This window comes from Pezoporus wallicus, unplaced genomic scaffold (genome assembly GCF_028554395.1).
Source record: "Pezoporus wallicus isolate ANWC-B61680 ecotype Strahan unplaced genomic scaffold, APGP_CSIRO_Pwel_v1 scaffold_7107, whole genome shotgun sequence".
NCBI lineage: Eukaryota > Metazoa > Chordata > Aves > Psittaciformes > Psittacidae > Pezoporus > Pezoporus wallicus.
The window spans coordinates 1592394-1606831 of record NW_026642114.1 but is presented as its reverse complement, the minus strand read 5'-3'; the positions used below and the strand labels follow the sequence as shown (position 1 = coordinate 1606831).

General features: G+C 48.5%; 1 protein-coding gene across 11 annotated transcripts in view; it reads left to right on the top strand.

Annotated features, from left to right (window-relative positions):
• Positions 1–14438, top strand: part of CACNA1E (calcium voltage-gated channel subunit alpha1 E) — a 139060-nt gene that overhangs the window by 74934 nt on the left and 49688 nt on the right. For all 11 annotated transcript variants that reach the window (XM_057427225.1, XM_057427219.1, XM_057427223.1 and 8 more), the window contains one exon: positions 1054–1157. In XM_057427225.1, coding sequence (XP_057283208.1) covers positions 1054–1157 — 104 coding nt within the window. The remainder of the gene's footprint in view (positions 1–1053; positions 1158–14438) is intronic.

Here is a 14438-nt window from a genome sequence, read left to right as displayed (position 1 = left end):
GCCAATGACTCAGACAAAGATGAGGGCTTAATTAGCACGGGGGGGGGGGGGGGGGGGGGGGGGGGGGTGAGAGAGAGAAAAGAGAGTCTTTCATTGCAACAAGATTGATACCACCTCCCCCAGACAGTCACGTTCTGCCGCATCACCCTCCAGCCCGGCGTCATGTGCACTGTGCCTGACACCAGAGGACAAATGGGGCCTGGGAAGTGGCTGCAAGGTACAGAGGGGCACTGCTTTATTAAAGGACTCAGTGAATAAATGTCTGGAGGTACTGAGCAGGACTTGACAGCAGCCTTTTTAGCTGTCGGACTTCGCCCTGCAGTTAGAGCTCTGCTCTCAGCCCCTTGTGGTTGGGATAATGTACCTGGGGCAGGAGGTACATCTCCTGCATGCTATTAGAGATGATGCCATGAGCAAAACACCCATTTGAAGGTGTGGGGCTTGTCCACACCAGCCTCTTTCCCACTGTGCATAGAAGGACACGTATTGGCTGCAGCTTCTTTAGCTGCCAGCTTCCCTGACCCTAAGGCACCTTATAAATCTTTCCCTCTTAACCCATGTTTGCTCAGCAGGCACTGCTGCTATGGGGCTGCTTTGCCATGTCTCAGTGAGCTGCACAGGGGAGCACTGAATCAAGCTACTGAGAGGCATGCTCAGGTTGGCCCCCACACCCTCCACACCCTGATTTCAGGCCACTACATCTCTGACTGCATCACTGTCTACAGCCTCTGCATCCCTGCAGGGGAGGGTAGGAGGAGGAAAAGGAGAGTGGTTCTGCCCAGTGAGAGCTGGAGACTGTGGATGCGAGTGTGGCTGGGGCAGGATGCCGAGGGGCATCAGGGCACTGCTGATCGGGATCTCCCTGCAGGCATGTCTGCACAGGCAGTGCCTGGTGCCCATCAAGACTTGGCAGGCATGGCCGCATCACCCTGAGGAGCCTGGTGTGGTCAGCCTGGAGTGAGAATCGCCACCATGCTGCATCTAACACACCCTCGCCCTGCCCCAGTTGCTGGTGTTGAAGATAATGTCACATGTTTTTTCTTTCCCCTCCAGACCAACGATGCCTTAGGAGCCACCTGGAACTGGCTGTACTTCATTCCCCTCATCATCATTGGATCCTTCTTTGTCCTGAACCTTGTCCTGGGAGTGCTGTCGGGGTAAGTGAGATGCCATCCTTCTCCTCTCTGTTATGCTTTTTGCATATCTCTCGGCCCTGAGGCTGGCCTGCTACTGCCATGCCCCCTAAGATCCTAGTAGCTGGTTCCTCTGCCCTTTCCATGCCTGCCTGCCCCACAAAAACAGGTTGCTCCCTGCTTAGCTCCTTTGTTCCCTGGGGACCCATGAAGGGGGCAGCCTTGAAGATGCTTTCTTGTTGTTTCACCTTGCTGAAGAGTTTGTGGGTTTGGTCACCTGCAAGAAACGGCCAGTGCTGATTTTCTGGCTGCTTGGAACTTGCTAGCGGGTAGAGACATGGTGGGGCCTTATGGAAGCGTGTTTGAGTCCAGGATATGTTTGTAGTGGGGTGCATATTTGCTGGCTGATGGAGTGTGGCGGGCATGGGTTGGGATCAGTTTGGGGCAGCTGTGGGAGCAATGCAGGGCACTTCTGTGCAAGCCCTGGCTGCAAGATTATGCTTGGCATGGTGGGTAATACCCATTGGTGAGGGTAGGGGTGCCTGGGTTGCCCATGGATGAGCCAGGGACATAGGGATAGCAGAGTTGCCCCTATTCTGCTCTTCCCAGGGGAGAGGAGGCTTTAATCTAAGCCATTAAAATGGTTTTGGAGAGCAACAGGCTTCTGTCTCCATGACAATGAACTGTGGTTGCATCAGCACATCCTCAACTGCTGGTGGGGGTTGGTGCATGGGGAGAGCATGCCCTCTCCTGCACTGGGAGGGGGATGTGGCTCCTCCGCCCTTGCTGCAGGTGGCAGTGGGGACTCCATGCCCAGCAGCAGGTCATTTTGTTCCTAATTGTCCACTGTGAAAAAAATAAAACAAAACAACCTCCCCCCCAACACTATAGCACTGGTTTGGCCAGCCGGAAAGTGCTCTGATGCAGGGATCAGTGTGGAGACTGCTCCTGGTTTTCTCCCTCACTGTCTGAAGTGCTCCCATGATTTCAGGTGTGCTGATAGTGGTTGTTTCAGGAGTGCTTTGCTGTACTTCAGGGTCTGTTGGTGGGTTGAATTTCCCCAGTTTTCAGTCTGGGGTATGACTGAGTCCAAGGACTCCGGGGACAGCCTGCAGGAGGGGATTCACACAGCCTTGCAAGGAGGGATCTCTTATGGAGGATGAAGGTGTCCAAGCAGTCAAGTGGCTTTTGAATTTCTTATGCCCCATCCAGCTTGGGGATTTGAGCAAAGCCTAGCTGGGTGTCAGTGTCAAGCAGGAGCTTTCCTACAAAAGCCCAGAGAGGAAAAGTTAGGTTGGGGCTAGGCTGGTTGATGAAGTATTGGATCATGCCAATGTAATGTTTTGTGTAGACACTGAGGCTTTTGGTGTTGTGGTGCTGAGAGCAGCCTGGGGATGCAGTAAGGTAGCAGTGCTCTAGCCTACCAGCCAGCCACTGGCAGGAGGACCACAGGCTGGCTGGTGGGACGCCTGGTGTGTACCCTGGTCCATGGTTGATGCTTACCTGCTCTGGGACTGTGTAAGGCAGCTGTTCCTACACCTGCTGAATGGGATGCAGTTGTCTAGGGCTCTTCCCAGGCACCGGCTGGCATTTCGACTGTTTGTTTATTGCTAATAGGGTTTGTATTGGGGAAGGATGCAAGTGGGTGGGTGGCCTAATTGGCAATGGAGATGCTCTCTTGGAGTGCCAGATATCTAGGGAAAAGTGTGACTGCTCAGCTCCCTGGAGGGCTGAGCAAGGTGAGTGGAGGCGGCAAACTGGGCTCTGCCACCCAATGGCAGAGCCATCGTCTGTGTGCTTCTGCTTGGCCATGGTCACAGACATTCTCTGTGGTTCAGTGTGTGCAGTCCCTCAGCAGTGGTGAAGCATCCTTTTGCCAAAGCTGCTGCCAGAGCTCTAGAGGGGTATGACATAAGGTGGGAGAAGGTACTTCTGCACACAATGTATGTCCTTGAGGGCAATAAAAAGGACTTAGTTCCTTGCTTTGCTTGCTTAATTTTTATTGTTTTTACAGAAGCAATCCTCTTGTGCTGGAAGAGAGCACTTGGCTCTGCTGTGAGAGGGGAAGTGTGACCTTTACGTCCCTGGTTTCTGGGCTGGATGAGAAGGCAGGGTCTGGCTGCATCCTCTTGCATGCCCTGCAGTTGGGCTGAGCTGGGAGGAGAAGGTCACTTTGGGGATGAGCTCCATGGAAACATCTCCATGTGAAGGAAACCTTTCTTCAGCATTCAAACACTGCTTTGAGGGAAGACAGGCAGCCATGCCCCACTAGCTGAAATTAGGGTCACTCTGTTAACTTAGGACACAGCAGTGAGTGGTGAGCCATGGTAGCCTGCTTGCAGAAACCTGGATGCACGTTGCTTGCAAACTGCACCATCTGCACTGGCAAATAATGAGGTCTGCTCAGGATTTCTAGCTTTCTTCTCAAAGTTCACACTCGGGAGCTGCTGCAGAGCTGCCTCTCTGCCCTTGCTTTGTCTCAGCAGTGTTTTTTTGGGGGAAACAATCAAACACCCAAAGCAGGTCTTGAATGCAAAGAGGCTGCAGGAGGACATTTGTATGTTTAACTTGCCACCAGCAGAAGTTTGCTGGAGCCCAGATTTAGCAATCTTCTGGTTGCGATGCGCATCTCTCCCAACAGTCAGTTCCCCAACTGTTAAGCTGAGGCATGACCTCCGTGATGTAAACAGCCTGGATCCATCTGCTCCTAAGCACAAAGTATGTGGGAGAGGAAAAGAAATTATTTCCATCATACTGAGGCTCCTCGATTTTTCTCCCGAAATACTAATGCGCACACATGAGCTGGAATTGCATGCAACACTATTAAGAGGAGATAGAGTCACTCCAGGCAGGGGCATGGAGAGCCAGTTCTTAAGGGGCTTTGGCATTTATTACTGTGTTTATTAACTTCCCCCCTCTGTGGGTGCAATTACAGATCAATTAATTCTAACTGAAAGCAGGAAAGAAAAAAAAAAAGGCCCTGTTCCTCTTTGAGAGCAGGTATGAAGTCCAAGGAAATGTGACTGCTCAGCTTTTACAGCTACGCAGGCTACTGAAATAATCCTGGCAGAAGAGAGTCGGTGGGAGCAAGCGAGGATGGAGCATCAGCTGAAGTGCCTTGTTTTCTGCCATGTGGCAGCCAGTGGATGTTGGAGCTCAGGAAGTTGCAGAGACTCTTATCAAGCATTGCCTGCCGCCATGCCATGGCCTGAGGTTGGTTTCACTGAGCACCGTGCTGTGGTGTGGCAGGGTGCACCTGAGGATCTGCAGCTCTTCCTTGGGAGAGCTGCTGTTAGTGCAAGGAAAGACTCACATGCTGCAGGAGGAGTGGGAGGGATGGATGGGACCTCCTCCTGCCCTGGCTGACGGCCCATTGCAGGCAGTGCACTGCAGTCAGCTGGCTCTGAATCAGGGGTTGCAGAAGTTGCATGTGCCCCATGCAAGAGCTCTGCAAAGGTCTGCTATCCCTTCTTTGTGAAATTTTTTAATGTTTGTTTTTCTCTCAGCTGGTTCTCATGTAAAGCAATTTGGACCTGTGTGTTTGGGCTGCACAAGCAACATAGACCCAGTGAGAGCTGTTCTGCCCTGTCCCTGCTGCCTGTGGCATGCATGGTGCTGCAGTGGCAGTAATGCCATCCCAGTAGTGAAAGTAGCTTACCATTGTCCTGTCCTAGCCACTGAAGAGGTTCTGCCTTTGCCCCTGATAGCAAGAAGATGGCTTGTGTCTAGCTTGTTGCAGGAGCAAGAAAATGAAAAAGTGAAGATAAAAAATAAGCTGTGCTTGGAGGTATAATGTTGAGGACTCACGTGGAGTTTCTGAAACTAGACAGGCTGTGTTTTGACTCTTCTCCACCTCCCTTTCCCCAGCCCCTGCAGAGAAAATCTGGGTTGAAATTGCTGTCCTCTATTCATTGTAGCATCTGTACTCCTGTTGAGGGCTGGTAGACTTCTTTCCCCTATCCAGTCTCACACTTCCAGCCCCTTTCCAGGGTGACAAACCTGCTGTAATCACTGGCATTCATGGTCCACAGCAATAACTGTGTGAGTGCAGAGTGGAAGAGGATGCTGCCTGACCTAGCAAGGCTGGGTCCTTGGGTCTGCAAGGAGATCTTTGAAGCTGATGGCAGAGAAAGATGTTGAGCATGATGACAAGAAAAATAAAATCCATCTGCATTGTACCAAACAAGAGGGTAATTTAAGTCCTCCTAATTGCTTCCACTCATCCTGGTGATGTTAAGTCTTTTCTCCCTTTAAGACTTTTCTGCCCCCACCCCCAGCTCTTGCTCTAAGCCTTTGAAAGAAATGTCTAATGTTATAATTAAAGGATCAATTTGGCAAGATTTCTTTGTCTTAAGATCTTCTTTCTTTCAGGTTGGGTTACTGCTGTGTTCCCAGTCTCTGGAGTGTTTCCTCCGGCTCCTACAGGAGCCTTCTGTACAATCTCTGAAATCTTTTCACTTCACTTAATTTGAATTTTTTCCCATCCAATTTTGAGGCATAACAAATGATGAATAAAATTAAGTTTTACAGCAATTAATAATAAGGGCATTGAAGATACAAGTGTACATTTTCAATGGAGGCAGGATTGGTTTGTTGTTTTTTTTTTGCTGGCTCTCCGCAAAACCTGGGCCCCATGTATTCAAGCTGTATTGGGTGGTTTGAAGCCAAAAACACTGGAAAGACGATTAATGTCTCAGAGGTAGGTGGTTTGTGGAGGGGAAATCAGGGAGATGTGTTGCCACAATGCAGAAAGGCTCGTGGGGAGATCATGAGTTGGCAGCAAAATGCCAACAAGCCCGAGAAATATTGCATTAAAAGCATGAAAGCATCTTTTTTTTTTTTTTTTTTTTTTGTTTAATGATTGTAGCATCTCAGAGAGTAGCTCAGATGAAATGAAGGTTGTCTGTGTCTATTGTGTATTTGGGAATTCACTCGTTGGAGCTGCTCTTGAATGGAGGTGTAGGTGTAACTAGGAGGAGGGACCGTGATGCCTGCTGCCAAGTCCCCCAGCACCATCATGGGATGCACATTGGCCAGATCACGTTTAGTGAGAAATGGCTACGGTTGTCTCTTTGTTCTGGGGAAGCCTTTGTGTCGTCAGTGTGGTGTTTGAACATGAGCAAAGCAAAGGAGCCTTTGAGATCTTCCATATTCAGCAGCCAGGTGGGCATCCATATTCAACGAGTGCTTCTCTGCCTTGCTCTCCTGTACCACCTTTCTGTGGAGGCCCTCCAGGCCCTTTGCAAACAGGCTGCCTGACAAGAGATGCATGTGTCTGGTGTGCTGTATCCTCTGGTGTTACAGGGAACAACTCCTTTTACAGCCAGCTGGACGAGATTAAAAAAAAAAATCCAAACCAAAATGATGACTCAATGACTTTCCCCTTTGATTTCTCTTCACAAATTATTTACTAGGGTGTCTCAATTGCTTCAGATTTGCTCTTATTTGCGCCTTCTTGCAAACCTGCTCTGTGGACTGCCCATTGTCTGTGGGTGAAAAGGCTTGATTTTGATCCTCTTGACAGAGCGCTTGACAGATAGTTCTTGCTTACAGATTGCTTTCGGAGTTGTTTGTTTCAGATCATCTTGTAGTTTCTGTCCTCCTGGTTCATGACGGCAATCGTGGCCATGGTTGTGGCTCTTTGACTTGGCAGATGGCTTTGGAGATGCCCAGTTCCTCCATGACCGACTCCATCCTTACAAGGGGTAATGGGCAATCCTGCTGGGTGAAGTAGACAGGATGCCCCAAATGAATCACACAGTGTTATCACTTCTTTGTACATCATAGCTGGCTGTCTGTTTTGCAGTGGTGAAGTGACGTATCTGGCAGTTGCATTGTGGATTTCATGTTTGATAGTTGGTTCTGAATTCATTGTATTTGTGTGTTGAAGGTATCAATTAGAGTGTTTGGAAGTTCCTGGGAAGTTAATGTGATGAAATGTTGGAATTTGGTGATTTTTTTCCATGCTATAACTCACTTTGCAGTACTGGCCATGCACCTTTCATCTGCAGATCACTGTCACTTGCAAAGGGGGACTATAAAACTGTTCTCTGCTTACTGAGGATAAAAACTGGAGCATAGGAGGGAAGGGAACAAGTGACATTTTTCCAACGCTGCATGAGCCAGTGGGAGTGATTGTGAACAAAGCCCGGGGCTCTTCAGGCAGTGAAGCTCTGCCTCTCATACCAGCCCTGCCTGGTAAGAACGAAATAAAATCCAGAGCTTCCATCTCTGCTTCTTACTGCTGGAGCTACCAGACCCTCTGCCACCTTTCTGTAGCTTTCTTGCAAATAGCTTGACCATGTTATTGCTGTCTTTTGTGCAACATTGCAAACCACAGACTTCTTTGAGCAATGGGGACAGAGATGTGAACCTCAGTGTTGTTACCCTCGGAAAAATGTTGAAACTGAGACTCTACAACTGCAATGTTGGTGGCTCCCTTTTGGATGAATGAGAGCCTGTTGATTGAAGCTAAGAAACAGGAATTACTGGAGACAGGAGATATTTAAAGTCCTTGCTGTTCAGTCTGGGTTCTTGCTGTCCTGGGCTGGGTTCCCCATCAGCAGATGCAAAGTCTGAGCTCTCTTGTGTTTCTCACTGCTTTGAGTAATTTTAGTGTCTCCATTGCTGCTTTGGATCTCTGTCATACCAGTTATTTGACTTTCTGAGCTTCATGTTCAGGGCTGCACAAAGCCTGGACCCAAGAGATCCTATAACACAGCTAGCTAATAGTGACCCTGTCCCTGCTGCTATGGGCCCTGTATGGAGCCACAATGGCCCATGTATTTTTGAGGGGCCAGTTTATAAAAAGAGCAACTTAGTGCTGGGAGTCTTGGTTTTTCTTTTGGTAGCTCCTCATCTTGAGACGTTCTGTCCTTTCCCCACTTTTTGGAGACAGTTTCCGATTTGGTCTGCCTTCTCCCTGTGTCTTCATGTTGTCATTGCCTGTCCTTTCTGCCTCTATTTTCGTTCACTTCTCCTCTTAGTGTGGGGTGTTAACGCAAACCAGCATGACGAGGTCTTTCTGAATTGTTCATGCTGCTAAGAAGCAATCCTGTCTAATACAAGCCCGTTTAGGACCTGGTGGAAGCGGCAGACATCAGCAAGTATTTGTAATAAAATTTGATTTAAATCAGTCATAGAATTATAGAATACTAAATTGGAAGGGACATAAGTTTCATTTGGCCCAACTTTTCTTTGCAAAAACATGGCCTAGACAAGATGGCCCAACGTGCTGTCCAGCTAAATCTTAAAACTGTCCAATGCTGGGAAATTCACCACCTCCCTGAGGAGATTATTCCAGTGGCTGATTCTTCTTGTGAAAAATTTTCCTTGTGTCCAATTGGAATCTCTCTAGAAGTAACCTGTACGCATTACCCCTCGTCTTTTCCATGTGACTCATTGTAAAAAGGGAGTCCCTGTCTTCTTTTTAGCCACCCTTTAAATACAGGAATGCAGTGATAAGGTCTACCCTAAGCCTTCTTTTCTCAATGCTGGACAAACTCAGTGTCATGGTTTAACCCCAGCTGGCAGCTAAGTACCATGCAGCCACTTACTCTCTCCCCCTGCCTTATTAAGATGGGGACAAGAATCAGAAAAAGGTAAACCCAATGGGTTGAGATAAAACCAGTTAAATAATTGAAATAAAGTAAATAATAATAATAATCATAGGGAATAGCAAGAGAGAGAGAATAAAACCCAATAAACACAAGTCATGCACAGTACAGTTGCTCACCACCTGCTCAACAAAGCCCAGCCTAACCTGAGCAGTGATCAATGGCTCCCAGGTAACTCCCCCCAATTTCTATACTGGGCATGACATGCTGTGGTATGGAATACCCTTTTGGCTAGTTTGGGTCAGGTGTCCTGGCTCTGCTTCCTCCTGGTTTCCTGTGCCCCTCCTCACTGGCAGAGCATGAGAGACTGAAAAATCCTTGATCAGGGTAAGCATGACTGAGCAACAACTAAAATATTGGTGTGTTATCAGCATTGTTCTCAGACTGAAGCCCAAACACAGCACTACACCAGCTACTAGGAAGAAAATTAACTCTATACAGGCTGAAACCGGGACATCCAGTTCTCTTAGCCTTTCCTTGTACAGTTCTTTGATCATCTTTGTGGCACTTCTCTGGACCCTCTCTAGCCTGTCCACATCTTTTTTTATATAGCAGGGACCAAAACTGAACACAGTATTCTAGAGATGGCCTGACAAGCACTGAGTAGAGTATGATTGTGACTTTGTTATCTCTACTGGTGATGCCCTTGTTGGTGCAAATCCTGTTGGCTTTCTTTGCCATAGCAGCACACTGTTCACTCATACTGAGCTTGCTGTACAGTAGGACCCCCTGGATCCCTTTCCACAGAGCTGCATCCCAGCCGGGTAGATCCCAGCTTGTGCTGCACCCTTGAATTATGCTTTCCCAGGTGCAAGACTTTACATGTGTCCTTGCAACTTCATAAGATTCTTGATAGCCCACTTTTCCAGCCTATCCAGGTCATCCTGCAGGGTGGTTCTCCCTTCTGAAGTGTCCACTGCCCCACTGAGTTTGCTATCATCAGCAAATTTCATCAGGGTATATTTGATTCCATCATCCAGATCACTTACGAAGATATTAAACAGCGTTGAGCTCACTGTCAATCCCTGGGGAACCCCACTTGCAACAGGTCACCAGATTGAAAAAGAGCTATTCACCACCACCCTCTGGGTGCGGATGGTCAGCCAGTTCCACATCCACCGCATAGACCATAATGTGTCAGTTCCTTAAGGAGGAGGCTGTGGGGAAACCCTGTTGAAAGGCTTGGAAAAACCCAGGTAGACAATATCAAGCTTTCTCTAAGGTAGAAGGTAACCGTCAGCATTTGTCCCTGGGACAGTGATGTAATGGGCTGGTATCTCCTGGCTTCTTCCTGGTTTACAATTTGATGTCACCAACAGCTTGTCAGCTTTTCATTCCCCAACTTGTGTGTCTGCCAGTGCTCTATAAATGTGCTCTCTCCAACATCATCAGCTGTGTGCTCTGCTTCTTGCTGCAGCTTTGTCACAACGTGGCAAATATGTATATTTTGCCATAGTACAGGGGGATGATCAAAGCCTCTGCTAAAAGGGAATACAAGAAATAGGATGTTTCTGTTTTCCTTTTCTTGTATTCTTTCTTTTCACCAGTTAGTGTTTCATGACAAGATTTTCTCGAGACAATCTAGCTTTGTTAAGGAATCATAGAATGGCTTGGAAGGGACCTTTAAAGGTCATCTAGTCCAATCCCCTTACCATGAGCAGGGACATCTTCAATTAGATGAGGTTGCTCAGAGCCCTGTCCAGCCTGACCTTGAATCTTCTCTGACTTCTTCTGGCAATTCAAGTGAACTTAAATCAAGCATTTACCTGTATTCAAAAACTTGTTGCCTCCTTCAAAGCAGGCCTAAGAAGCACATCTTCCCTCTGCAGAGGTTTTTGTATCTTGCGGACACCCTGCTCTAGCCTTTGCTATTGGTTCAGTACAATAATCCCGGTCTGCAGTGCCAGTTCTGCTCTGCTTGCTTGCCACCGTCTGTTTAAGTTGAAGCACTAGGTTACAGACTGCACAGTTAGTTCAACACTCTTACTTAGTTTCTTTACACCTCTTGGGTAAATACCATCTGATTCCCTTGGTTTGCACCTGTCTCATCTGTGTTTTCCAAACCTTCTGTTGCCAATTCTGTCCCATAACCTTCACCTCCTGGAGTCGAAGGTGTTTTGTCCTCAAACTGTGATGCTGAAACCTGAAACAGAGCCATGAACTGAGACCTGGTGAGCGTTGAAGAGAGCAGCAGTATTACCTGATGTCTTCAGAACGTGTTCCTTGTTATACATCCCATTACATGTGTTTTTTCACAGCAGCATGGTACTTGTGCCTCATCCTCAGCATCCTTTTCTTACACCATCCTTTCTGCTGCCTTGTATTGTTTTAAGACCTGCTTGGTCATTGGTTTGTTGAAGGAATCTTTAATGGTGGTAAAAGGTGACAATTTGATAGGTTTGAAGTTGGTTGGCTTGTTATTTCAAAGCACTGAAGCTACAGTATTGTTGTGACCAGTCCTATATGTTCCCTCTGGACTCAAACTCCAAAAAAAGGAGAAAAGTGGTTTGCAGTATCTGTAATTTGTATTTTTTTTCCTTAAGTGTTTTTTGGTTGTTGGTTTCCTTGTGCTTGAGTATTTTGTTTTGGATTTGGTCTTCAAAAAAGGCGGGGCTGTTTTCAAGCTGAATGCTTCCACATGGGCTCTTCACCCATTAAAACCAGACCTAGGCTCTCCAGTCCTTCAGAGTGCAACAGTGTAGTGAAAGGATGGCTACCCTGGTGTGAGTGACAGTGTGGGGGCCTGGGGAGGAAGGTGTGGTGTCCCCCAAGGTTTCTTGCTGGGAGCAGAGACACTCTCAGGCCATGTGAGGGGAATGCCAAGGCTGTAGAGGAGAATTTGCAGGCAGAGGAGGAGCGAACCATCTGTGCTTCAATCGCTCCGGCAGGCTGGGCACAGCGTGTGGATGGATGGTGTCCTTTTGTGCAGGAGGACAGATGGCACGCTGCTCCCCAGCTCCCACCGCGACCTTCAGTGCTTGCCTCCATCACACACTGCATGCCTTTGGCTTTATGAGGCTGGACAGAGAAGGACTGCAATGACACAGGGTAGGCACAAGTGTTGCTCAGCTGTCATGGGTGGATGTTTTCAAGTTGGAAGCATCAGGATTTGGGGCCAGGAGACCCAGATGGACAAGCAGAGCTGTTGCAGGTAGAGACAGTGCTGCGTCCCCTTTTCAGGGACCTAATGGGGCAGCACAGCCCTGGGCTCTTTGCAAGGCAAAATTGGGCCATCCCTGGTGATGTAGCACAAACACACTGGACAACAGAGCCCTTCAATGAGAGGCAGGGACCTAACTCCCTCAGCTGTGATGCTGCCCTGCCTGTGACTTGGAGCCTTCCCAAGCAGCTGTCAGTCACCATTGCTGGCCCTGTTCTTGCTCACATACAGTATTATCTCTACCCGCTGCTGCAAATTGGCTCTGAGCAATCCTTGATCTGTCATCATCGCCTACCCACTCTCAGATGTCACCAGCCCCCGCTGCTGCCCTGCTCGGTAACATATCACTCTGAAATGTAATAATTCATTAAGTTGAGATTAACTTCCCCCTCCCCCCCTCCCCTCTCTGCCACCCCTTCCTCTTTCTAATGGACAAAAGCAATTAAGCTCCATTAGGGATCAAGCGTGTGGGAAGTGTCTCCCTCGGAGAGGCTGCCGCAGCTGCACAGACCTTGTCCCTGGATGTGTGTGGCACCAGCTTCTTACAAATTAGGGCCCCATGAGTAAATGGTTGGGTAGGAGAAAATGTTGTTTGATAAGGGGAGTGCTGGAAAAGATGGTCTGCTCCCTCCTCTGGGAAGAAGCGATTTGAGGCTCAGCTGATCCTTCTGGCTGGGTTTTACTGTGGACACATGATGATGGCTTCTGTTACCATGCAGCAGAAGGAGCACTAGCCTCAGCAGAGGAGGATGGGCAAGCAAGAGATGGCAGAGAGGGGCCAGATTCTCAGGTGGCGTAAATCAGGGCAAGCTTTCCAAGTGCTTCCAATTGCAGAATATATCTGCAGGGCCTGGCTGGCAAAAGTTCTGCCAAGGTGCTGGCTGCCATGGGGTTATGGCCCACAGGGCAGAGGTTCAGCACATGGGAAGACCAGTGGACCAAACCAGAGGGAGAAAGGCAACTTCCCCATTAACTCTGGCTGCAAATGGCATCTTCTCACATCTTAACATTTGAAATTTGCTAACAGCGGCTGGTGAGCAGTGATGGCACAGCCAAAATGGTCCTGCCTTTCCTCCAGTTAATGCAAGGAGGGTTTTTTTTTGCATGGCATATCCAAAACTGAGAGTGTGTTTCACTGTTGGCTGTGGGAGGTCCTTCTTTCTCCCCCATCTCCTCCCGCCCTCCTTCCCTCCACTTAGGCTGCTTTTCTCTTCCTTGTCTTTTGTTCTCTCCCTCTTCCCTGCCCTAGGAAGAAAGTCTCATTTCAGTCTGAAAGCCAGTGATGGAGGGGGAGAGTCATTCGATGCTTAATGCCAGAGCGGCAGGAAGCTTCACCTTCCTGGGGTGGAATTAAAAATGCTTGAATTGTCTGGGGATCTTAAACAAGAGATGCAGGGAACATTCAGGGCTTTTCACACAAACACACATACACACACACATGCAGAAGCCCACACAGCATTAAGGGTGTAATAGCTCAGCTGGGGTAATGCACTTGAACTCTCTCTGCAGCAGACAGACCGATTCTTTCAGTTCTTTTGAATATTTTATTTTTCTGAGGCTGGAGATTGCTGCTAGTCTCCAGGGAGAGAGACATTTGTCTTGCAGAGAGAATGATGCCATTTGTTCTTTGCAGTCACTCTTCCCTCAGAGCACCCTGGAACCAGGAGGGGGCTGAGGGCACGGGCTGTGTTCCTGTGTGCTCCTGGAGCTTCTGTGGCTGCTGGGGCTTGGGATGGGAGTGTGAACCGCAGCCAGCATATTGCATCCCCTGGTGTTGTTGCAAGGAAGGGTGTCCTGGGGGCATGTCTGGTGTGAGAGATGCTTTCTGTGTGCAAATGTGATCATCAGTAGAGGTGCAACTTGAAAGTCAGGATGCCCAGAGTACATGGTGTGTGCAAGCATGGGGTGTGGGACCTCCTAGAAGCAGGTCCAGCTGTGTCATCTTACATATGACCCATCTTACACCCATGATGTAGGTGGGAGGTTGCCTACATTGCCACCCCTCTGTTTCCTGCTCGGTATTTCAATTTCTCTGTGTGCCTTTGCATATATGCTTAGGGCTCCATGTGCTGCTTCATACAGGGTGGATGAAAAATCTGCCTGGGTCTTCTACATACGGCCACAGGTGTGTGTAAAACAGAAACTGGACCATGCCTACCAGCATGGTCTTGTGTTTTAACTACATGTGAGAAGATGTATACAGCCCTAGCTACATATGGGTGTCTTTGCCCAGCTCTGGACTGAGCTATAGGTGAAAACATATGTCTCAGATACTGAGGAGTGTGTTTATGTGTGTCCCTCGGGGTGCACATGAGCATCTGGATGCTAGCACATCTGTGCACCACGTGTCTTAGAGGCTGCATGAGTAGGGGGCACAGCATTATCTCTGGCCAGTGTTGATCACCGTTTGACATGTCCTTGCTGGCACAGAGCCTATGAAGTGCTGCCTGCATTCCTGCCCACTGCAGAGCTGTGCCAAGCTGTTGTCCTTCTCTGGACTGGTCATTACACCTGGACAGTTCGTGTGAG